Here is a 26,328-nt window from a genome sequence, read left to right as displayed (position 1 = left end):
ATAATATTTATGTATTCTTTATTTAATTTTCGTTACTTTCTTTTGTTTAATTTGTTTTGTTTTTATTATATATTTTTTTAAAATTGTTTTAAAATTTCTTTTTCTTCATACTATAAATATTTTTTGTTCGATTTAAATTTTTTTTAATTCTTTTTGTTTTACGATAAAACGTAATTTCTTCAATTTTAATTAAATAATATTTATTTTTAATTTCAATCATTTCAATTTAATTAAAAAACTTTATAATAACTTTTTTTGTTTTTTATTTTTGCCTGCAATTCTTTTTTTATTTTTAATTTGTTAAATTATTTAGTTTTTTTATTAATATATTGGTGTAAAATAATAGTTACAATTCGATTGCTTAATTTTTTAATATTATGCCTTATTCCATTGTCTCTTATTCAATATTCTCACGTTTGAATTTTTGTAGGATGAAATGTCATCTAGATGTAGTAACTGGGCATGACTCCATAAAAACAGTGTCACAACAAGTACCTCTTTTATGAAAAAGATATATTTATAATATGAAGAAAAAAAATTTTAAATCAATTTTAACAAAAATATATAATAAATCAAACAAAAGAAAGTCACGAAAATTAAATAAAGAATATATAAATAATATTTAATTAAAATTGAAAAAAAGTAAGTTTTATCATAAAAAGAAAAGAGTTAAAAAAATTATTTATAATATGAACAAAACAAATTAAAAAAAAAAAGAAAATATAAATAATTCCAGAAGCTGCAAAATATCGTGTGAAGGGCTTAGGAAACGTCTAAGGAAGGGAAAAAATAAGCAATCAACAACAACAAAACTATGCAGACAACCTGAAGAACTTTGTGAAGATGTTAAAAATAGGAGCTCCTATATACGCGCCGATCCACCTGGATGTAATGTTCAAGAGGTTATAAATAAGTTGGCTACACTTCCAGGTTGCGAACCAATGACTCCTCTTTTCAAGCCTGGATTGAGCCTATTCACAAAGAAAGCAAATAGAGAGATTTTTGTATCTTTAAAGGAACCCGAATATCAAATTGAATGGTTGAAGGATCAACAATACCAACTTTGAAATAATTATCTTAGGGTTAAAGTAATATATGTTGACACGTTTATTTTGGCTAAATCAACTACTTTTCTTATTTTTAATCTATGTGAGACTTGTGTTATTTGAAGGTAATATGAAGTTTATGTTATTTTGTGAAATTATATTATTTTATTCATGGTAATATGATTACAGAATGGACGACGAATCAGATGAAGAGCTACATGAAGAATACATAAATCAAGTTATGAGAGATGAAACAGATTTTAATGAGCTTGTCCTTACTACTGCAGCTACAATTGTGCAACATCATGACACTTTTTGGTAAAAGAACCATGTAAGGATTCCTCTCATACAGGAATGGAGTTTGTTATGGAGATTCTTAATGGAAATGATAGGCGATGTCAAAAGATGTTTCGAATGGAGAAACATGTATTTTGCAAATTATGTGATAGATTAAGAAGTTATGGGTTGTGTTCATGTAAAAGAGTGCAATTAGAAGAGGCAATATGTATGTTTTTTATGACATTGGGACATGTTGCTGGTAATAGGATGATTCAAGAAAGGTTTCAACGTTCAGGTGAAACGATGAGTAGACAATTGGGATTGTACTAGAAAAATTGATTAATCTTGCTTTTCAAAAATTATACCACTTGATAATTATGATGAAGTTCCACTTTATATTAGATCAAATCCCAAGTATTGGCCTTATTTTAAGATATCTAGATAATAAATGTTGGAATATCATATTTCATTTGAAAACATTATTCTAATTATTTTTGCTTTATTTCTTCTATTTTATTTTCTTTTGATAGGATTATATTGGAGCAATTGATGGAACACATGTTTGCGCATCACTTCGAACGAATGAGCAAATCTCCTACATTGGTAGAAAGGGAAATCCTACCCAAAACATTATGGCCGTGTGTAGTTTTGACATGCTATTCACCTTTGTGTGGCCTGGGTGGGAAGGAACAGCACATGAGACAAGTATATTTTTGGAGGCTCTACAAAGCATTGATCTAAAATTTCCTAAATCATTGGATGGTTTGTGATTTTTTATTTATAAATAATTTTTATATATTTTTGTAACATCATAAGGTCTTTACTCCTATTGATATTTGAATTGATAATTTTGCAGATAAACACTACTTAGTTGATGCAGGCTATCTAAATATGAAAGGTTATTTAGCTCCATATAAGGGAGAAAGATACCATCTTCATGATTTTAGGCATGGTAGTCAACCTAGAGGCTCTTGAGAAGTTTTTAATCGTGCACATTCCTCACTACGAAGTGTTATTGAACGTTTCTTTGGGGTATGGAAATCACATGGAGAATATTACAACATATGCCAAATTATGATTTTGATAAGTAAGTAGCTATTGTTACGGCTTCAATGGCATTGCATAACTTTATAATAAGGGAGGCTATAGTTGATTTGAAATTTCAAAAATACAATGAGAAAGAAGATTATTTGCCTAATGATGAAGACTCAAATATAAATTCAACTGTTGATGAGGGTGAAATGAGATTTATTCGTGATAGAATTGCTAGAGAGCTTATGCTTAGATGAACATTGTTTTCTTATTGTTTCCAATCTAAAATTGTTGCATTTAAATTTATATTTTATGTAATTAATTATTTTTGTTATATTTTAAATTTTTTTTCTTGATCAATTGGTGCATTATTGAACTATCAAAATAATAATCTCTTCATACAAATTCATTAGTAGTTGACAAATGCATTTCTAGCTTCCTTTCATAGTCTACTCTTTTTCTATTGTCGTAGAAGAGAATTTACATATTTTATTCCAAAATTTTCTTTAGATCTGAAACAAGTCCTATTCATTTTGGTGAATTTGTATAAAAACTATTAAACAACCTCTTTAGTGTAATCAAAATTAAATTTTTAGTAGATTTTGATAGAAAATGATAAATATGTAATTAAAAAATTGATAACAATTATGGATTACATAAAATATGTGATTAAAATTAATTGTTAAGTCACTAACTTCAATTTAAATTGTTGTTTTTATTTAATTTGACTACATAATTTATATCTATGCTTTACTAATAAAATTTTAATATGATAATTAAACTAATACATTCTCATCATTAAGGGTAAAAATGATATTTTTAATACCATAATAGCTTTTGGCATGATCATACCAAACACAAGTAAAAGCTCTTCCGGAAGAAAAAGCTCTTTTAAAATTAGTTGCCGAACTCTAACTCAAAAGCTCGGACTTCTGCTTCTCTTCTTCTACTGGTCAAAAGCATAAGCAGAAACTATCCCAAACGGGCCCTTAATGAGTACTCTTCTTGTAACTTTAACAACATGTCTTTTTAAACAACTGAAAGATCTAACAAATATTCTTTTTATTGTCGATATAGATTACTTTATAAATAAATAAGTTTTAACATATATTCTTTTTATTGTCAATATTAAATTTATAGCAAGTTATTTTTTTTTATCCTAATATCTACTTTATGGTCAAAATAAGTTTTTTTTTTTTTATATAAATATGAATTAGTAATGAATGAAAACATATGTAATTTAGAAAAATATGTAATGTCTCTAACTATTAAAATAAGTAATTTACTTTTAGATCTAATCAATACAAATTATCTGTAATAAAAGTTTACTTAATAATTATAAGTAAATGTTAGTCAAACATGCATTAAATAGAATACTTAATTTGACAATAAAATATTCGCATTTCATGAATGTCTTGAAAAGAGTAATTAATAATTGTAGTGTCATTAATACAATTTGAATAATTAAACATTGGACTTGGGTTGAGATTTAAATTAAAACTGGACTAATGCTAACATTTGGGCCACAATTCTAAATTCTTTGCTTAGAAAATAATATGGGTTGGGGAGCATTTAATATGGGCTGGTAGTCCATTTCTTAGCATAAAGACTCTGGAGGACAGAATTTTGCTGATCTTTTGTTTTTGGGATTTTCGTTTTTATTCCTTTATGTTACGGTCAATCGAGCTATGCTGTACAACATTGTGTACTAAATGTATCCTATGTGTATCTTGGAGAATTTCTTGATAAACTTATCATAAGATGATTAGAAAGAGGGAATATATGAAAAAAAAATTGAAAGATTTAACCACAAAAGATTTACTTTGAAATAATCACCACATTGTTTTCCCATATCCAAAGACCTTGCTGTATGAAAGCCAACCAGAGTTATGACAAGCAGAGAATTAATTTAATTGAAAATAAGTAAAAGTTACAAAAAAAATAATAATAATAAACAGTTAGCCAATTGTGGCTCTATGAAGTGAGTAAAACATCATTTGTCTCTTTATTCCACGGAAGGCCAAAGTTGAAAGAATGAGGCCAAAAGTGTCCCTTTCCAAATCTTAGCTAAGCAATTGGATTATCGCCTCAAAACTTTGCTCAGTGGTCCTTTCCAAACATTTGGAGATCAGAATCCATTTACCATCATAAAAATGCGGTCAAATCATATAATATAATAAACTAACCTAAATTCCTATATGGGCTGGATTTCCATTCTCTACAAACATCATTTGTGTATTGGAATTTACATTAAAAATACATAAATTGTTGTCCATTTCAGATAAAGACACCATGAATTGGATTAAGATGCCACGTACCCCTCAGTTACAACTTTATCTTCAATGGATCTTCTTCGTCCTTTGTTCTGGCCTCGTATTCAACTACATTGAGATAAAATTTAGAGTCTGTTTGGGAGTAATTTTGAGAATTATTTTTTTGACCGTTATGAGAAAAGTAGGGTCTACCTGTGAGAGAAAAAGTCAAATATGACGACTGAAATAGTCAAATAAAAGTCAAAAATCAATTTTTTTGGCCAAAAAATACTCCCAAACAGGCTGTTATTGTAGAATTTTGAAAATAACGAATAGGAGTCTTTATTATTCGGATAGACATGGATGAGTAAAATAATGAGTACATGAACAATGTAACAAGCTCTCTATATCATGGGATGATGACAAAATTACAAGCACGGGATTTATAATATAGGACATAATATATGTCGAGTTTTATAACTAATTCTTATCAAATACTGTTGAATCTTCATGTGCAAAAATGTTCATAAAACTAGTGATTTAACGAAAATGTATATATAAATCTAACATTCCATGTAATGAGCATACGATATAATAATGTAGCCTCCATCTAAAAAATTTATAATGTTTAGGGAGTTAAAGACAAAATTGGTTTTTTCATTTGTTTTTCCTCATGCTCGTGACAGTGCAACCGAGGATCCATTTTAATTTCATTAAGACAAGGTCACAAATTTTTTGGGACAACTCTAAAGTCTGTATGTCATTTTAATTTTGAATTGTTTCTGTAAATTTGTATTGCTCAAATTTTTGCGTAAATAATCGAAAATGTTATTGGATGTGCAAAATGGAAAATGGGAATTTGTTCAACATGTCTTGATCCAAGAATGTGTGTCCTACTTGAACCTGCATCACGTTTGGTATCTATTTACTATTTATCGTTCCTGATTGGCATAAGGCAACAATAGGGCATTGCGTAATGATGAAATTTTTACTTCAAGCTTATAGATTGTGACGGTGGAATTCTCAAGTGTGTGATTCCATAATTTTCATCGAAATTTTACTTCTCAATTCGACAATGGCTTATCCTAACTTGTTATTGAATATGTTGGAAATGTTTGAAGTCTGGTCGGCTTGTATAATGGTGGCCTAGTCGGCTTATATGATTGGTTATTATATGATCAACAATTGCATAGGCGTACGTAGTAACTATATTTAAAACTATAATTGTGAGATAATTGAGATATTTTGTAATTGTCTTTTAGGTTAATCATTGGGCATTAGGTTGCATAATATACCGTTGAAATAATATATTTGCTCGTTGTTTTAATATTAAATTTTAAGTTAGCAATATGATACAAGATATACCGTTGAATTTTGCATTTACATTAATTTCGTCGAGAGCCCAATTTATGGACTTCGCCTCGGGCTCCAATGATCACAGGACCGACCCTACATAGGAATAATAAGACCATGTTTGATGTAGCTTGGAATTTTGATAAAAATCTAAGACAAATTTAATAATTAATTTTAAGCATATAATTTATAAAATCCTTACTTTTAATCATGTAGTGAAAGATGACTCTTATGTATCTATCACAAACCACTGGGAGATGGAATCTTACCTGGAAGACCTTTACACGTTGAAAGGTGAAATTGATAAAATATCATTAATAGGCACAGATAGCAAATTGAAAAATGCAACAAATGCTATTTTTACTCATACTATATTTGGGGTCGTCTGAGTAACAAGCAACTTTATCTTAATGAAATTATTATGAAATTTCGTTTTTCATTTTCTTCGTCTCGTTTGACTTCCATTCTCATTCTCATTTTTTTCTCTTTCTTATTTTCAATCACATAATCTTTCATAAAATAATATTACACACAAAACAAAAACTTTTCATTCCTTGTCAATCATACATTTTTCAAAAAAATATTATTCCAACCATTAAAATTTAAAAAAAAATGGGAGCCAAACAGGGCGACTTCTATTGCAGCATCATTATTGGCATGGTGCATGACTTACATGTGCTTTATTATTCGTCCATTCCATTCTTTTTCTTCTATAAAATATTGATGTCTTTATTGTGGTCTCTACTCTCTTGGGTCGTTCTTTGTTAAAATTTGAGAAGAAATAATTTTATTCCCTAATAAAAAAATAAGAGCAAGAAATAATGATTGTGAGCATATATTCGAAAAGAATTGGCGGAAAAAGGGAGCCACAGAGCTGCTCTTGTGTAATACTTGGGAACCAACTCCCAACCCAACCAACCACAGAGGATGGATTCTTAGTGTGGACGATTTATAAGATATAATCGGAGGACATGTATGGTTAGGTTCCATTTGTATACTTGGTGGAATCTGGCATATCTTAACCAAACCCTTCGCATGGGCTCGACGCGCTCTTGTATGGTCTGGGGAGGCTTACTTATAGTTTAGGGGCTTTATCCATCTTTGGTTTCATTGCTTGTTGTTTTGTCTGGTTCAATAATACCGCTTATCCTAGCGAGTTTTACGGACCTACTGGTTTAGGATCTAATGCGTTCCCCGACCGGAGAAGTCATTTTTGGAGGAGAAACTATGCGTTTTTGGGATCTGCGTGCTCCCACCTCTAAGAGGTCCAAATGGATTGGACTTGAGTAGGTTGAAAAAAGACATACAACCTTGGCAAGAACGGCGTTCCGCAGAATATATGACTCATGCTCCTTTAGGTTCTTTAAATTCTGTGGGTGGCGTAGCTACCGAGATTAATGCAGTCAATTATGTCTCTCCTAGAAGTTGGTTAGCTACCTCTCATTTTGTTCTAGGATTCTTTTTCTTCGTAGGTCATTTGTGGCACGCGGGAAGGGCTCGTGCAGCTGCAGCAGGATTTTCAAAAGGAATTGATCGTGATTTTGAACCTGTTCTTTCCATGACCCCTCTTAATTGAGATGAGACAGGAGATCCAATGCTTGAATTGAAGTAAGAATCACTTTGATTCTATCATACATATTGGGATCAGGTTATACTTAAAAAGTCTTCCTTTTTTTTGCATTGGGAAATAATGTCTGGCTTGTCGATTGTGTGCCATTCACTCCAACATGGCGAAAATTATGTAAATTGGAGTGAAGAGGTAAAGTTCTTCTTGATGGGCCAGGAATGTTGGATAATTGCTGAAGGTAAACCGGAGGATGTGGCGAGTAAGAAGCCATTTTCATCTTGTTTTGGTCTGGTGGGGCTATGCATGCGATCACAGTGTCTGTAGCTGATAAGATGCGCCTCCATATATGGGGGCATTACAGACCCAAGAAAGGCATGGCTTACTTTGAGGGAAGTTAATGAACATGCGACCGCAAGTAAGCGTCAGTGCCTGGAGACTGAACAACATAGCCTGAAGCGGGGTAGTTTAATTCTTGTTACTATATTAAGGTGAAGAACCTTTGTGATCAGCTGGAGGCTTTTGGTATGAAAAACTATGATGCCGATAATCTTAGTCAGATCATGAAGGGTATAATTTTCGAAATATGATGGGATAAGGAGTCTTTGCTACTGCATCAACATAACCCTTCCTTAATTTTCTTAATGCAAAGGTGCATGATAAGACGTTTACGTATAGGAGGAGGAAGAGGCTGAGCCTCTCTGGACAAAGTGTACATCCTAGGGATATACTTTTGTTCACTTCTACGTCCAAATTTCATTTAAGGGGAAGGCAAAAGCAGCATCAGGGAGCTCTTCCAAGAACAATAATGGGGTGTCTTAGGTGCGGGCAGATGGGGCACTACGTGATAGAGTGCACAGCAAAAATGCTTTTTGTTAAGGAAGATAATGAGGAGAGGTAGACAGGGGAGGCGCGACACGAGCATATTCAGTTTGCGGAAGTGAAGAGAGCCCGCGATGCGGTGTTTGACTTCGGTACACACGATTACGCATTCTTCGCTGAGGTTGGGTCTTCCGTTTCTTCACAGGGACAGCAGGGTAGCTGTTCAGTACCTGATGTGCTTGATCCAGGGAGTGCAGATTTCCGCAGCGGTTTGATCCTGGTTGGACAGATAGTGGTGCCACTTGATTCGAGTCGCCCTCCCTTAACTGATTCTGAAATCCCCGTCTAAAAAAAAAGAATTTGATTCTGTATGCGCCGGTTTGCCATTTTTTTTTTCATAAATCACCGACGGTTGGTTGAAACACCAGAGTATGGTGGCTAAGTCTTCAGAACAATATATTTTTGCTAAATCTTGCTTGACCGATAGAGGCAGAGGATTTCTCAAAGCGGGATCCTGCCTTAAGTGAAGTGGAGTTGCAACTTAAGTTCGGCGGATCTGACTTCTGGGTCTTGTATAGTCGTTGTTGTCGACTAGCCAATAGGTGATTCAGGATTCAGGAGTCACCAGATAAAGGAGAGCAATCACCAGTGACGAAGTCGACACAGCCGCGACGTCTTCAGGTCGGATCAGCATGGTTGCTGCCTCAGTCTTCGATCCGCCCATTAGCTGATTCGTTCGCCGGGGTTCGCCCGCCTAAGCAAAGTCGAAGTACGTGGGGTCCATTTGTAAAGAACATCTCTTTTGGGGTCGTCAAATCGCCGAGTCGACTTCTCACCGATTCGCATTAACGCGATCCAAAGAGTCGATCACAAAGCGGATTCGCTCGCCCATTCGCCTTTAGGTGTGATTCAAAGAGGCCGCGGTAACGCGAAGAAAAGTGTTGATTCGCGTGGCTTTTGACAGAACTTTTTTTAAAAGTTGATAACTTTATCGTTCTTACTTCCTGTGGATATTTGTTTCTTTGCAAAGCTTATAGTTTTTTAGCACCTAAAAGGTGAGATAGGGGACATTCCATGTACCATACTGCTTTGTCATAGGAAATGACAAGATTGGCGACCAAGGGTTGGTGAGAGAAAGACAAGAACTCATAAAAATAGGCTTTGCCCATTGGGCTAGTAAGAGTGTTATAAAAGTTTAGCATGAACAAGCAGAAGCCGCAACAATAAAATAGTATCAAAGAAAAGCGATTCCACTCTTTTCCTAAAATCCTAACCTACAAGATCATAAGTACCTGAATATGATAAGCAACCGTCAGAAATCAGTGAGTGAAATAAGACGGATGGAGAGAAATAATAATAATAAGTGGATGAAGCCTTAGTCCATTTTAACATCCAATCTTACCAAGTCTGCAGGTCAGAAAGGCAGATGGGCATGTTCATCCCTTTTTTCTGCTTCCATTGGCATGAGTTAGAGTCCTCTCCTGCAGGAACCTGGCACCTTCAGCTGATCTACGACCGCCCTTGCTTTCAGCTGCATTTTGCTTTGATTTTCTTCAATGGACCGCCTCTATCTCTACTCTAAAGGGGCTTACGCACTTCGATTCGCTGCTGTATGTGTATGCACCAAAATCCAATCATTGTGCATACATCTGTGGTGGCTCCTTTCATTTAGAGTTGTTTAAAACGAAAGGAAAGGCTCTTCCGCTTCTATTTACTATATACGCTGTTCGACTGAACTCGTTGGCTCCGCGTTCATGAAATTCCAAGACCCCAACAATTCTTCGATCTAAATTTCGGGCGTATGCAATTCGTTCATCTCTAGTACTGAAGATAGAAGGGGGAGGGGAATCCATCTTTGTTTTTGGCTCGCAATAAAGCTAGGGTCCTGATCGAGCAACTAGTAGTCCTATCTATCCACCTCTCCAAACACAATATCTTGAGTACCAATGATGGTGACCACATCTGCTGGCATGTGATGTTTGGACATAGAATCGAGTCCTTGTGAATGGGCAAAGCCAGGTGCTCTTATTTTACGACGGTAGGGACGATTGCTTCCATTACTGACCAGAAAGACACCAAATTCTCCTTTAGGTGCTTCAACTGCGGTATAGGTAGAAGAAGCTGGTACGGAAAAACCTTCTGTATAAGGTTCGAAATGGTGAATTGAGGTAGAGTAGACCGATGATCCTGTAGTCATTTGGCCGGCTATTGAAAGAAAAAGCTTGCATCTGCTCCCTCTATTATATAACCGGTCCCATCTCTCTCCAAACCTAACGTGGTAGTTTCCCATCATAGGGCTTTCTATCTATAGATTGAGCCATTACCAAGGAGCTAATTCGTTCAGAACTCAGTTGACTCCTTCTATAGATAAGGCGGAGCGTCCTTGGTTCAGCATTATAGCACATAGGGCTTCGGCGCTACTACAGCGCTTCGCTAACTCGAAGCGCCTCGCCTATGAGAATCTAGCTTCGCTAACGCTCGGCTAAGTCTTGAACCTTCGCGTTGACCGTTCGCTTTCTCAGTAGCAAAAGCGCTTCTCTTTTCCCTTTAAGTAGAAGGACAATAAAGATATTATTGGTTTTCTTGCTCCTCATCTGCGCTCATCAAGCCAACTTTTCTTTTTGGGATGTGAAAGGGCGGTTGAAGCGGACATTTCGAAATGACAGCATCGAAGATATACTTATATATATATACGGTTACGGTTATCTCGGACTGCGTTCCGGAAAAAGTAGCCTACTTGAAGTTGAAGGGCACTCTTGTCTTTCAACCCACTATACTATTCATAGTTGTGGGGCACTGTATACTTATAGCCTCTACGATAAGCAAGTGAATGGGGCCGGTGCGTGGCGAACGGAACGGTTCATCAAGCCATTTTTCGCCTCAACTCCCTAAATAGGGGTAATTGCTTTGCACCTGACTAGCCCTCTCCTTTATTGGAGCTTTGTAACTAGTGGCCGCTTTCTCGTCGCTAGAGCGTTTTCTCAGTGCGCGGAGCCCCAACGAGGAAGGTCTTAGTGGTTTATCATTGGGTCAATAATGCTAATCCCTCTTTTTGTGCTACTCCTACTCCTAGGGCGGGAAGAAGATAAGAAAAGGCGAAGCGTTCTCTGATCTACTCCCACTCTGAACCTCTTGGCTCACCTGGGATACGTACACCCTGTTGTTTCTAAAGACTGCCCTCTCTCGGGTGGATGTTGGTCCAGCCTACTACGAGGATCCCGTATCCAGCAACCCAACCTATACAAAGGGCATCAAAGCCCCTTTACTAGGTTGGAGCTATGAAGCTTACCTTATTTATTATTATTAAAAAGGGAAAGGGCTTTTTCAGCTGGTGCGCAGGAGCGCACTTCCGTTTTCCCTTTACTAATAGGGGGTCCCGTGGTTCCTATGCCGCCGCGTTTCCCGGTCCTTTTCTTTTAATGCTTCGACCCGAAGCGATAGCTTCTAGCTAGTTCAGTGGATAAGATGGCTGCGCTCCAGCTCACTCAAGAATGGGACGGCAGTGGTCCGCCGGCAAGCTCGTTCTGATCTTGGACGCAGTACATTGGAATCCTGAAGCACCACCACGAACGCTACCGCGCGTCCGCCTGCGGTGCGGTAAGGCACCACCCTCTTGTGCCAGCAGCCAACTCCGGCGTGTCAGCTTAGTTATCCTCATCAAGCCACTTACTTGATGTCTAGCTTCCCAACTGGTAGACCTTTCCTTTTCCCCCAGATCAATGAAGAAGGGAGACGTAAGTTGATTCTTCCGAAGAACCGGAAGCGAAGCGCTATGCCGGGGCGGGGGGACGGGAAAAGAAACGGCTCCGAAGAAAGAAATTGGGGTTCCCAATGCTTCTCCACGCTCAACGAGATGCGCCAACCTCGGGATGCTTTACTCCTAACCCCACAAGGTTCCGAGACGGAACACCAAAGGCCACATACAATTGCTCCTCCAACAACCGGAAGACGAAGAGTGCTAGCCTTCAAAGCTTCAATAGCTCCAAGCAAAGATATTGAGTGGTCTTTATCCAAAGAAGCCCAATCTTCCAAGGACATCTACATCAGAAATATGAACAGACTTGAGATCGGTCTACAGGCACAATTCCACCAACAAAGAGAGGGAAGAGATAATTCAAACAAATTCTGAGATAATGTAGGTTCCACAGAAGAGAAATTAGTTGGAAATCAGATAAATAAAACATAAACGTTACAATAAAAGAAATTAAGTTACAATACTATTAACCCACAACTAATGCAAGGATTCCATATACGAACTATACAGGCTTAAAGAATGGTGGCTACAACTCACTGGCACTCAACCGTATGCAAAAATATAAGTATCTCCATCTATAAAAACTCTAAAATGATCTCAAATTGAATCCCATTATCAACAAGTTGCCAAAATTATTGATCTAAAGGTATAGATTCAAATAAAAGTAAAAAGCTAAAAAATATCAATATTTCAAGATCAGTTCTTTTTCCTAGCGCTCTCAAAGTAGATAAAACTGGCATGCATCCTGGCTCCCGAGACTCTTTCATAGAATTCCAACAATTTCTCCCGCTCCTCAAAAGCCCACGGGAACGGAGATGATGCTCCCACATCCATAGATTGGCCCGTTCTGCCATAAGTACCTCCATATTCTACTGAATACAATTCGACCCCTAAAGAAGCTAGAGCAAGGGCTAATTGAAAATGAAGCGAATTATTGATTGTATCACAAAGACCCTTACGCCCTCGTTCCAATCATCCTCTCGAAGGAATATGTGCTCTAAAGGATCTTTGATACTGTGTCCAATCCCGTAATTCGTTCGATACATGACCAGCAACAAGAAAAATAAACGCAATAGCTAGATGATGAGCAATATCGGTCAGCCATAAACTTTGTGTTTGTGGGAAGAACTGGAAGAGACGATTATAGAGAGCCCATGAGATAACTAACATAAACAATCCCTCTCTTTTAAAAAATAAAAGACACCCTTGAGGTTTGTTCTTCACACAATTCTTCCTTTTACATTTTTAGGCATTTTTCAAAAAACAAAATGCGTAATACCTAAACTGTCCTTACTTAATGAAAAATGGAAAAAGTCCTTAAATTTCAGCTGACCCCGAGATGATAAAATTTCAAGGTTCAAAATGGCTTGGACATTGCAAAGGAACTGAAGAATAGTTACTTCGACACCCAAGCTGAAATTTGAACAGTTTGGGAAGCAAGCGCCTTGGGCAAATTAAGTTTTATGTGCATGCAATACTAATTTCTATAGCTTCTGTTAAGACACTTATGTAGTTAATTTCCATTATGAAATTTCCAGTAAATGGATCGTAGGCCTCGATCACTTCTTTTGGGGTATGAGAGGAACAAATTTTATACATAAAAAAAAAAAGCTTTTTTTGCCACTTTGTGCCATTGTCCTCTTCATATAACAAGTAGCAAGTCAATAACACCAATCAACATGACTACCAGATAAATTTTACAACCTTAACCGGAAAGATCACTATAAGCATTTTTTACTATAATATACATAATTTAAGCAATATAAGAACTTAATGAAAATATAGATCTGATGACGTTTTCCTTATCGTATAAAATAATAGCTGTAACTATCAGTTACGACAAGCCAGTAAAGCCAGCTGGTAAAAAAATTTCCGTTTTTAAACTTTTTGTTTTCAGTAATGGAAGCCAAAATTTCTAACTGCAATTGCAGTCCAACTTTATACTGACGTTAAACTATTCACATCTTAAAAATGAGATTTCTATAGTCATATCTATGGGTCACAGGATTCCCGTGTTATACAACAATTTTCCGGCTAAATGCTCCAACAGAATCCTGCAATATAAAGTAGAAACCAGGAATAGAGCTTACTTGACCCTTGAGAATGGAGGCTAGTTTTAACTTTTGCCTCAGCAATTGCAATCTGTGTCTTTTTTTGGTGACAGTATCACGCAGATCAGAGATTGTTAACCATGCATTCCATAGGTTTTTCTGATAAAGAAAGGAACGAGTTCAAATACTTTTATGTGCAGAAAAATGCTTTAATAAACAAACCCATAAACAGATAACCTTTTATATAGAACGCAAACACACACAACATGATGGTAAAAGTAGGTTGCCATGAAAAATATTAGGTATGAACATTCCAAAGAAATTATAACAAAATTATCAAATTGGTGAGAATTTAATACATAAAATAAAATTAAGAACAAGAGACGTGTATTTATTCAATGTAGAAGAATCGAAAAGAGAAACTCAAAAGTTGTTCAGGAGGTCCAGATTGAAAGATGTATCAAGTTCGAACATACTGAGCAACTTGCACTACAACTCACTTCATGTCCTGAAACGAACAAAATGGAATATACCCAAGAACTTGTATTCAGAAAAATCACAAGAGCTATATGCACATTGTCATATTGAAGATAGAAGCCATAAAAAAGCAGGGAAAGTGAAAAAATGGCAAGAAGGATGGCAGAAATTACATAATCCAGAAAAAAGAATAAAAATAACATAAGGTAGCCTTTAAACCTTTCATTAACATATTTGTTTTAATGATTTTAGCCTTAATTTACATCAACTGTCTTAGAGCTCATATTAAAAGTGCTCTTAGATAATACTTTTGTAAATTTTTACAGATGGAAATGAAGCTTCTTGAAAAGGAAACTTCCAAGTTCCAACAAAATACACACAAATCAACAAAAAGGAAGTTAAAATAAAAATAGAATTGGCCTCGATATCTATTCATGTATATTCCTTTTAAAACATCATGAATTATAATTCCGATTGTTGCATTTTTCAAGGCTAGATTTCATCAGTTCATTTGTCCATTATTCTATTAATGTTCAAAGACTTTCAACGTAGAGGAAGGATACACATTATTTCCCTCTCTATAACTAAACTGTTGTCATAAGCCCACATGGTAATTCTATATATGTCTGATTTAACCTGAAGTTAGTACATTAATTCTCAATGTCCTCCAATGATATCAAAATTGGTCCATATGAGTAATTATCTCAATTAACTTTAGTTCTTACTTACAAGGGTTCATCACAAACACGCATCATCCTGCAATATACGGTAAAATCTCGATAAATGAATGTTGGATAAATTAATAATCTTGCTTAAGTAATAAAATTCTTCGGTCCCAACTTAGGCTAGTGTACCAAATTAATAACCCGCTAAATGCATAAGATATTAATTTTTTTTGAAATCCTTTAAGGCCCAATGGATATATTAAATAATAACTGTTTAAATTCATAAAATTTCATGCTAATACAAATTAACAAATTTTTAATTTGCATCTAAAGTCTTTTGCTTTTCTTAGGATATACATTAATATTTCCTCTTTAATGTATGTGTGTGTCTTTTTTTTTGTGTGTGTGTGCGCGTGCGCGCTTACAGATTAAATTTTGAATTTCATCACATTCAATATGTAAAAAAATAAATAAAAATAAAAATCCTACATGTATTATGGTTATATAAAATACAAGTTGTAAAAATATAAAATACACTAAAAATATAATTTATCGATAAATTAATAAACTATTCATTTATCAACAAATTAATAAACTCTCTAAAATAATAGTTTTTCTCGGTCCCAACATTATTATTTTATAGAGGTTTTACTGTATGCTCCTGTAGATACTTTACTGCATTCGCCAAAAGAATTATTAGAGATAGATAATTTTAAGATTTTTTGAATTATAGAAATTGTACTATGTTAACAATCCTTGTGCACTTTTAGAATAATATCCGTGCAGTGTTAGGAGCATCAAATTGGCTCATGACAAATATTGGATATACGTTTGTGTTGCCACATTTCTACATTTGAAAAGTAACCAAGTCTACTGCTAAGAGGCATAGTTGCACAAGTCAAGGTAACTCAGGTTATTTTTGGTGATTCCAACACATTTTTACAGATTGTTTTAGACAGATTGTGAACTATGATTTACACAACTACTTCATCAATGTGTTTTGATGATCAAGTTTGTCAGCAATTCTCTATAATTTAGCTTCTTTACAAATATCAGTTGCTACTGGAGCAGATATTAACCAAGTGAGAACGAACTTAAAATTCATGAGTAAGAAAAGTGATATTCATTATTATAAATCTCATCAAAATGACAGGAAACAGATAAACTACATCCTAACTTTTTCATTGCAGATGAGTCAGCTCAATCTCACAACAGTGAGAAATGAAGACAATACAAAGTCTAAAGCACAAAAATGCAAATGAAAAGCAAACAAGAAATATGCCATCAAATTTCCTATGATAAAATTAAACAAGTGAACTAAACTGAACTGCACCTGTCATTTATCAAGAACTACGCATGAAACAGCATAATTCCTCTTTCTTCTGTTTTGGATTTATGTGCTTCCTTTGTTATTTACATTACAATAATATATGCATTGAACCAGTGACCATAGAGATCAAAGGAAAGAACCCTTTGACATTTCCACAGACAAGAGAACTGTCTCAGCTATATTAGGGCTAAGACGTGAAACATTAACTCACTATAGCTAGCTTACTTCGACATATGAAGAGCCTAGTATTTTAGCAAACCATACCAACGAATATGAAACACGTTGCCCTATAGCCTGCATCACAATTCTCTATGTTTGTTTTCCTGTTGCGAACTGAGTTAACTTGTGATTTTGCCAACAGCATCTATATTTGTATCATTCATCTTTATCTCAGTACAGGAATTGTCAGTTAGAATCTTAGATATCACACATAGATCTTCGCATGCTCAGTGGAAATAGTTAATTCCTAATTTTCCAATATAATGGTTTGAACATGTAACCTGGAAGTGTTTCTCACCACAAATCAAATCATGAAGTTAGCATCAGAAATAAAAGAATAAACATGTCCAGATTCTTGCACTAGTGCAAAATTTTTGAATGAACCATTTACCAGGAAAAAGTAAAAAAGAATACACATACCAAACATGCTTGTAATCCTCCATTATTATTATTAGTTTGAGACAATTATATCCTCTCAACAACTAAGCTGTACTCCCAATACATTCATCTTCCAGTATTTCCTCCACCAAGCATCTTATATGTCCAATAAAACCATAACTTAAATATTAGCGGTGTCCAACTGGTTCCATATATTCGAAGATCACATGATGCAAGAGAAAAGTAGTGAAATTATATTATGACCAGTTGCATCTATCAAAAGCAAGTGTAGCACAGTTAAAGATTTCAACAAAAACAAGGCAATAATTCACATGGCTGTCGCAATCAGAATCCAAATGTTTCACCACAATAACAAATGTAACAAACTGGCACAAAACTTAGTTACAGGTTTGCACATTTGTATTGTCATCTCACAGTACATAATAAAGAGAATGGTAGCTATATTCTTATGTAATCGTAACAATTCATTTATCCCACTTGGTTTCACCATACTTATCAAGTGTTAAGAGCATAGCATTTGTTACACAAAAATGTTGGTACTATCATTGTCAAGAAAGAAGCATGCATAGACTGTTACTAGCTAAATTGAAAGTATACTCAAAACCACAGGTACTATAAAGCATCTCACCTCTGCATTGTGTTTCTGCACCAGCAGGACAGCTTCAGTTCTAGCATTTACAAAGCGCCACTGCAGTTGTCGATTATACAGAAGCCTCAACAAGTGTGCATCAAAAATGCGGTTCTCTCCAACCTTCCCCCTCCTAACATCAACGGAAAAACTAAGAACTGAGGGTGCCTCACTAAAATTATTGCTAATTGTACTAACAGCATTTCTGACCCGAGATGGACTGATTCCCCGAGATGGAGATGATCCGACAGGTGTATAAAGTTTGCTGGGAGATGCAGCTCTGTTACCTCCACGAATAGGAGAAGACATCATTCGCGGGGAAGTCAGCGGACCATCATTCTGGAACTTTTTCAATTTTGACGGCACAATCAGCTTGGACCCAGGACTTGTCGATAAGAGTGAACCTGGATCCTGCAACCTCCTCAATCGGCTATTTGTTTCTTGCCAAAATCTAGCCGAAACAACAATTCCCCGAGGCCCATTACGGCCATGGGAGGTCCCACCACATTCTTGAGCTCCTGAAGTACTACCAGAAGAGACACTATCCGTATCAGATGCGGTGAGATCAGATTGCACAGAAGACTCGTTATTTACCAAATTTCCATCCGGCGCGGCCTTAAGAAGCTGGGAACAGCCCAAATCAAGACTTAACCTACCATCCAAGGATTCCCTACTTTCATCAATCTTTGACTGTTGCAATGCTCGAATCACATTTCCAGATCCGGCGAGCTTACTCTTCTCATCACCACTACCACTACAATCCAAACTCCTTGACAATGGATTAACTCGCCGGTTCCGCGCTGGCCATCGATGCTGATCGGCCGGCTTAGTATTCTCTTCTTGATCTCCTCCTCCATCGCCCTTCCCTCTCGATGGTGTACTGCTCCTCCTCCTCTCAGGAGTGCCCTTCCTCAAACTACTCGAATTAGACGAAGGTGGGGCCACCTTAGTCTTACTAACGGGAAGCGAAAACGCTTCACCTTGAAAGGAAACAGATAATCTTCGAGTAGAAGTGACCAAAAGCTTTGTGGCAGCTGAAACCTCATTACTGCAATTGCTATGCTTGGAATCAAGATCAAGTGCTAAAGGCCTTGCAGACACGGACCGCGGGCGGTCCACAGAGACAGACCTCTTTGGGCCCGACGAAGGCGTATTCAAAACCGGGGTCGAGTTTCTCGAAACCAAAGGAGACGGGTACCTTCTAGAAGAGACGGAAGATGAGGAAACTGAAGAAGCATTTGAGGTTGTAGGGGACATGTATCTTGAAGAGACAATTCTCGATTTGGGCCTTTTGGATGTATTGCCTGAAACCCCATTACTATTATCTTTTTCAGAAGCCAATAATGGGGGCCTTCTTGAATGCTCATCTTGAGAGGCGCTGGTTTTGCGGTTCTGTGGGTCAGTCGTCGAAGCTGCTCCAGAAGCAGCAACCACCATCATCAAGGCCAAGAACACATATACACACAGAGTTACAGTGAGAATTCACCGCTCACAAATTCCCCCAGAAGTCCTTTTGATATCACCATTAATCAGCAAAAAACATCAAGAAATCCCGCTGTAGCTCAAGAAACCATAATGGGTCATTGAAAGATTCCACATTCTTCCAAGATTTCTTAAAAAATGACAATGCTGCTAACTCAAAGAGAAAAAGCCCAGGAAAATTTGCGAATGCGAGAGAGATTGAGAATTAGGGAGAAGGGGTCACAGAGTTTTAGGTGCATTCGTTTAGGGACGGGGGTGAATTTGGGGGTTTAGTTGGACATTGAAGAGACGTTACGCTAACCATAATCAAGAAAATTTAAATTTAATTAATTGATAATATGTTTTCGCTTATTTAAGTAGATTAAGGCGGTTGAGTCTTATTTTTGGGAAGAAAATGAATTTTTAAATAGTGTATTAATGAAAAATGTGTGATTAAAAAATAAGTAAAAATTTTGAATTTACGTGTAATATTATTTTATTGAAAAATTTGTGATTGAAATTATGTCAAAATACTTTTTAAGAATGTATTTTTTGGAAAAGAATGAGATTCAAACAAGAACTAAAGAACAATTATAAATAGGTTGTATTTTTGTATTTTTTTTTTCTTTTTTTGGTGGTGATGAAGTATTTTAATAGGTATTTTGTGGGGATTGATGGGACTATCTCAACTCCCTAAACTCCATTTTTGAGTCCCCACATGTAAAGAAATCCTCTTAAATTTTTCATTTTTGTTTGCCCAATCTTGGACGTCAAACATGATTCGATTGATGAATATTTCAGTTGTCACTCCAATTTATGTTTATAAAATCCTTAATTCTTAATTATATAAGCAATTCACACATTTATGAAGTTCTATACAATTGATTATAAGTAACTTTAACGAGATCTATAGTAAATTGTGTAAAAACTTTTGACTATGTGAGTTACAAATTTGAGTCTAGAATAATAACATAAATAGCAACTTTGATTCCATGAACTCGTAACAGAGTGGGGTTAAAATTCTTTCCCCTCTATTATTCATTGTATGCACACTTGCTAATTTAAGTAACAACATCTTTCTTTCTCAACCAAAAATATCAACATAGAGGATAAAGTATAACCCTACACCAACCAACCTTTCAAGGCGAGTGTCAAATTTCTTTTACTCCGTCTGTATTTAATCTACGAACATGAAAATATAGAAACGTAAATAAAATGTTAGATTGTGAATAAAAAGAATAAACGACATGTAATGTGTACTGATATAAACACGCGTGGGAATATGACAATGGTTACCTCAAATGCAATTTTAGAATATGAGGAAAGGAGGAGTGATCTATATTCCCTCAGATTAAGAGCATGTACCAAATTTGTGTAGGAGAATTTAGAGGAAAGTGTTGTGGCTTGAAAAAGAGGGCAATTTGCCTTGTAACATTTGCAAGGAATGACCCAGCTAGCCCTTTTTCTTTGTTTTTTTAGTCGGATTATAGGATGCACCGTCGCATTCTATCTCAATCACCCTTGCTTTTAACGCATTTATGTATGAATATTCCTATCTTTACTCCTAAGTGCCATCGTCAATTTTTGGTATTTGAAAAACAATTCTTTATTTTTCGAGTTTATGATAAACGGTTAAAAATAATGACATATTGAAGACAAAATTTTAATTTTTACATGATATATAAATAGTTTTATCTAATGGTTCAAATTTTTATATTAAGCCCCTGTTTGTCATCCATTTTCTTTCATTCTTTCCCATTATTTTTTCTACAGTACTCATTTTCAACCACACATTCTTCATTAAAATAACATTACACATAAATCAAAAAAATTCCTTTTTTTTAACCACGCATTTCTACATCAATTACTATTCCATAATACATTCTTCTCAAATAATGAGTGACAAACACACCCTAAGTAAATCAACATGATAACATAGCAAAAAAGATATTGAATTCAACCATCGTCACTGATTATTTATTAAAAAATTGAGCACATGTAAGGTTTTAATGAAAAAGTTAGATCACTTGTGTATTTTATGTGACATTTTGATCATAAAATTTATACGAAAAACATGTGTGATCTTATCTAAAGTTTAGGTAATGTCAAAATAAATTTTTTTTTAGATAAAATTTTAAAAGTTAAAAATTTTAAAAAAATAAAGATATAAATTTCTAGCAAATACAATTTAGAACATTAAAATAAAAATTCTCAAAAAAAAATAAAAGATCTAAAAAATATAAGGTGAATAATCAAATTTCATATAATAAAATATCATAAAATAAGTTTTCAGAATTTTCAGACCAAACGTATTTTCTAATTTTTTGTTTTGAGAAATAAAATTTCAAAATAACAAAATAAATGCATTTTTAAACATATTAAAAAGACCCTCAAAATAAAAAATTGAAAATGAATTCAAAACTCAAAATTGAAATACAAACCACAAACACCCTTAAATATTTCACAACACTGGCTTGAGAGCTTGGACTCTATCCAAGCCAATCCTATCCCTGTACCCATTATATGTATGACGAATTCACCTCACCTCCACCGTAGCAAATGAAGAATTTCCTTTTTCGTGTTCTACAATCATCTCCAATTCGACCAATCTATTATACAACTCGATTAAACAATAAAATTTACAAAAGCGTCACTTTCCAATAAATTTGTGTCTGCTAGGTGTTATTTTTCCTTTTTTTCAATTCATTACTAGTTTTGCTGGAAGATTTAAATAATTAGCTACACAACAATGATAAAAGGTCAAATTGAACACTATATTAGTCAACATAAGATTTATGACCTTGTATCTACATAAAATAGATCTTACCCATCGAAATCACTCAGTATCACCTCTAATTATAAACATTTATAACTTAATTAAAGGTTTAGTATAAAAATCAATTCCATTGACTTGAATTTATTTATTAATCACTCCTTAATCGTCACATTTCAAAGGTTGAAAAACGAACAAGTAGAATGTGGAACCTTGTTTTGATGATTTAATGAATATTAATGGTAGTTAGAATATTTGAAAGCATGTATGTGACTTAAAGCACACTCTAATATGTAATTAGTTCAAAAGTAACACATCCATCAATGAGTGATGGTTTGTTAATTAAGTAATTAGTTAGTCCAATCTCAAAGTGATAAACTGTTTCAATTTAATCATTGTGTCCAACGGATGGACCGACCACTTAGGTTTGAGGTTTCCAACTTTGAAGGTTTTTCTTTCTTTTATCACTTAGAAGTCGTGTGAGGTAAAAATTCCAAATTTTGAAATAGTTTTGACCGAGAAATGCATAGGTAAAGAAAAGTAACATGACTCGTGCTAAATGTCAACTTTGAAGATTGATTCAACGTTAAAAAGGAAAACATTTGCTGGAATAAAACTGTTCGAATAGGGCGATGTAGCGCCCCCTATAGTCAGGGTGCCTGGGCACAACATTAGCCCCTTGGACGGACAGGGCCAACGTGACCCTATCCGTCTAGCACTATTTTAGTCACCGACTGTAGTGGCATAGCTGATTGCTGTAGCGACGTTGCCCTGGCTTCCACCAACTACCAGTAACTTGGGTCTGATTGATGGGGTGAAGACGTCGGCCCTATCCGTCTAGCACTATTTTAGTCACCGACTGTGTTGGCATAGTCGATTGCTGTAGCGACGTCGTCCTGGCTCCACCAACTGCCAATAACTTGGGTTTGATTGATGGGGGCATTCTTCACTATGACTAAATGGGCAAATTTCACAGTTAAAATGGAGCTACGAAGGGAGTGCCACGTTGGGCCATGATTTTATGGAATGGTTCCAGCCTTGTTACTCACCCTGTTCCCACGAGCTTAGGAGTTTAATTATTGGGCAGCAGAAGGTACACGTCCCAGGGGTTGATTTGCAGCAAAAAGAAAATTCAGAGGCTAGTTTTTATCAAACAGAAAATTCAGGGACTAAATCAAACCAAACATAGATCCCAGGGACCGATTTGCAGCAACTAGAAACTCCCATTGCTGATTCGTAATGGACAGGAAATCGAGGGACTGATTCAAAATAACAACAAAACTCAGTGTCAAGGACCGCAACTTTACTTAGCCCCTTAACACTATCGCAGTCGCAGTTTGCCCAACTTCGACCGCACATTGTAAATATTACTTCAAGTTTGAGTTGTAATTTTCTTTTCATTGTAATAGTTATTTCAGTTGTAAAATAGCTCTGATATTGGTAAAAGTCTAGTATGATTCCTCGTCTTTTAAACGTCTACTCCCGTCACTTGGGTTTTTGTTCAGAATGCTATTATAGGGGGTATTAGTCATTTAAAAATCTTTCAAGCTCACTAGTGTCCGCCCCCTACACTAGCATTTGTAATTTTCTACTTTCATCAATTGTAATGTTCAGTTTTCATCAATCAATGTTTAATTTACTTTCAATGTATTCAAATTCTTTATTGTAAGCTTTCTACAAAATTACAATCAAATTTTCTTTCGTCCCGACGCGACCGAGAAAAGGCGGAAAGTAGTCTAGCGGAGCAGACTACTGCCGCACGGTGTCCCTTTCTGTTCCAAGAAGAAAGGCACCCCGTGAAAGTTGGTATCAGAGCTGTGGCTCACGATCCTCGATAAGAAAGCTATGGATCCAATTACATCCAACACCACTGAAGTGGTAGAGCCTCAAAAGAAGGGTACTATGAAACAGCATGTGGATGCGCTTGATGAGACAACTACTAGGTTGTGCTATGCTATGGAAGGTTTTGAGGAAAAAGTCGAGATGGCCGAATCTGAGATTCGTGGATTACATATCCAATTGGATGAAAGCCAAAGAGCTTCCGCAGCAATGGCTGAAGCTGCTGCAATCATTCCTGATCTGCAGGATGAAATGGAAGCATTGAGAGCTCAATTGCGGGTACTCCAACGTGCGGTGGGCAATGGGCAAGCTCCCGTACCCGAGTATGCTCCTAGGTTTAGAATTCCTGAACCATATACCTACGGAGGGGCACGTGATGCAAAAGAAGTCGAAAGCTTCTTGTTTGATATGGAACAGTACTTTCTAGCAGCTTCGATCGAAGACAAAGCTAGAAAGGTAACCACAGCTACCATGTATCTGGGTGGAGATGCAAAATTATTGTGGCGAACCAAATATGCTGACATTCAGGCCCACAAGATTCGAATTGATTCTTGGGATCTCCTCAAGGAAGCGATCAGATCGCAGTTTTTCCCGGAAAATGTCGAGTATCAGGCTCGACGGGCACTTCGAGACCTGAAACACACGAGCTCTCTCAGGGAGTATGTAAAATCCTTCTCAGGGCATATGCTGAATATTCGAGATATGTCGGAAAAGGATAAACTCTTCACCTTATGGAAGGGTTGAAACTGTGGACACGCACGGAACTTCAAAGACAGAAGGTTACTGATTTGAGCACGGCCATGGGAGCCGCTGAATGCTTGAGCGACTACCAAACAGAATTTAGAAAAGATCGACCTTCGGAGAATAATCAAGCAATTGGAGGTGGTAACAGATCTTACAGGCCCAGCTCGAACCCAAATGGGGAAGAGCGTTACTCTCAGAATAGAGAAGGAGCCTATTAAAGCACCCGTGGCTCTCAGGGAAACTATCATAATAGCCGTCAAGGAAATTTTAACGGCAGCAACAGTAACAACTGGAACAAAAGAAAAGCAACAGAGGGCCGAACTGATGCCACTCCCAAATTGAAGTGCTTTTTATGTGACGGACTTCATCCGGTGTCGGATTGTCCTCAAAAGTGGATGGTGAATGCATATTGTTAGTTAGCAAGTGGCAGGCCAAGTTCAAAACAAGAGGCCCCACAAGCTAATTGTCATAATGAGACTGACTCTGAAGAGGATGAGGAAATAGTTGGGGCATTTTCACATCGGTGCAACACACTGTCGCATCGGGTTGCCGAAAATGATGATGTCCCATTGAAAGACGCAAAGATGGAAGAAGCGAAGGCTCGAATTTGTAGGGCCAAAGGCTTAATGTACATTGATGTAAAAATCAATGGGAACCCAATCAGGGCTATGGTGGATACAGGTGCTACCAACAACTACCTTCCATGTAACGAAGTAGAGCGGCTCGGACTTGTTCTAGAAAAGGGTAGTGGAAAAGTCAAAGCAATCAACTCCGCTGCTCAACCAATATCTAGAGTGGCGAAATCGGTGTTGATCAAAGTTGGTCCTTTCGAGGGAAGGACAAATTTATCTGTAGTTCAGATGGATGATTTCAAGCTTATTCTAGGATTAGAATTTCTTCGGGATACTAAGACAACAGTGTTGCCATATTCCGATTCGTTAATGATGATGGGTAAAAAGTCGTGTGTCATCCCTACACCGGTTGGGAGGATGGGCGAGAAGAGTATCTCAGCAATGCAATTTAGTAAAGGTTTCAAGAGAAATGAACCCTCTTTTTTGTGCACTCTTCGATTAGAGGAGATCGAAGAAGCAAATGGTCCTATCCCAAAACCCATTAAAAGGCTTATTCGGGAATTTGAGGATATCATGCCAGAAGAATTACCAAAGAAATTACCACCAAGAAGGACGATTGATCATGAGATTGAACTCATTCCAGGCGCCAAACCTCCCGCCAGGGCACCACACCGTATGTTTCAGCCCGAGCTTAAAGAGCTTAGGAAGCAATTGGGGAAAATGCTGGAGAGTGGAATCATTGTGCCGGCGAAGTCGCCATACGAAGCTCCTGTATTGTTTCAGAAAAAAGCCGATGGTTTTCTTAGAATGTGCTGCGACTATCGAGCCTTGAATAAGATCACTGTAAAGAATAGCTATCATATCCCACTGGTTGTGGATTGCTTCGATCGACTGAGTCAGGCGAAGTATTACACAAAAATTGATCTTAGGTCCGGATACTAGCAAGTTCGGATCAAGGAGGGAGACGAAGCAAAAACTACAGTGGTAACCAGATATGGAACCTTTGAATTTAAAGTGATGCCTTTTGGTTTGACAAACGCTCCAGCAATATTTTGTACTATGATGAAT

General features: G+C 36.2%; 2 protein-coding genes and 1 pseudogene across 2 annotated transcripts; 1 reads left to right on the top strand and 2 right to left on the bottom strand.

Annotated features, from left to right (window-relative positions):
- Nucleotides 1-2,437: 2,437 nt before the first annotated feature.
- On the top strand, nucleotides 2,438-7,540 carry LOC111411456 (annotated as a pseudogene).
- Nucleotides 7,541-10,254: 2,714 nt separating this feature from the next.
- LOC111411454 (NADH dehydrogenase [ubiquinone] iron-sulfur protein 2-like) lies at nucleotides 10,255-10,638 on the bottom strand. Its single transcript, XM_023041986.1, has one exon. The coding sequence runs from the start codon at nucleotides 10,636-10,638 to the stop codon at nucleotides 10,255-10,257; it is 384 nt and encodes a 127-aa protein (XP_022897754.1).
- A 181-nt stretch (nucleotides 10,639-10,819) lies between these two features.
- LOC111411453 (QWRF motif-containing protein 2-like) lies at nucleotides 10,820-19,658 on the bottom strand. The gene is made up of 7 exons (XM_023041985.1): nucleotides 17,872-19,658; nucleotides 14,193-14,312; nucleotides 12,019-12,386; nucleotides 11,490-11,585; nucleotides 11,262-11,358; nucleotides 11,043-11,124; nucleotides 10,820-10,893 (listed from the first exon to the last, which is right to left on the bottom strand). The coding sequence occupies exons 1-7, from the start codon at nucleotides 19,309-19,311 to the stop codon at nucleotides 10,820-10,822; spliced, it is 2,277 nt and encodes a 758-aa protein (XP_022897753.1). The 5' UTR covers nucleotides 19,312-19,658.
- Between the last annotated feature and the right edge of the window lie 6,670 nt (nucleotides 19,659-26,328).

This window comes from Olea europaea, chromosome 15 (genome assembly GCF_002742605.1).
Source record: "Olea europaea var. sylvestris chromosome 15, O_europaea_v1, whole genome shotgun sequence".
Classification (NCBI taxonomy): domain Eukaryota; kingdom Viridiplantae; phylum Streptophyta; class Magnoliopsida; order Lamiales; family Oleaceae; genus Olea; species Olea europaea.
This window is presented reverse-complemented; position numbering and strand designations above follow the sequence as displayed.

Coding starts and splice junctions, on each gene's coding strand:
- LOC111411454 (XM_023041986.1), bottom strand. CDS start 10,638: ATGGGAAACTACCACGTTAGGTTTGGAGAGAGATGGGACCGGTTATAT.
- LOC111411453 (XM_023041985.1), bottom strand. CDS start 19,311: ATGATGGTGGTTGCTGCTTCTGGAGCAGCTTCGACGACTGACCCACAG. Junction 14,313..17,871: donor TGCAGAAACACAATGCAGAG/GTGAGATGCTTT, acceptor TTTCTTTATCAG/AAAAACCTATGGAATGCATG. Junction 11,586..12,018: donor GTTGGGAAGCTAGACATCAA/GTAAGTGGCTTG, acceptor CCCTTTGTATAG/GTTGGGTTGCTGGATACGGG.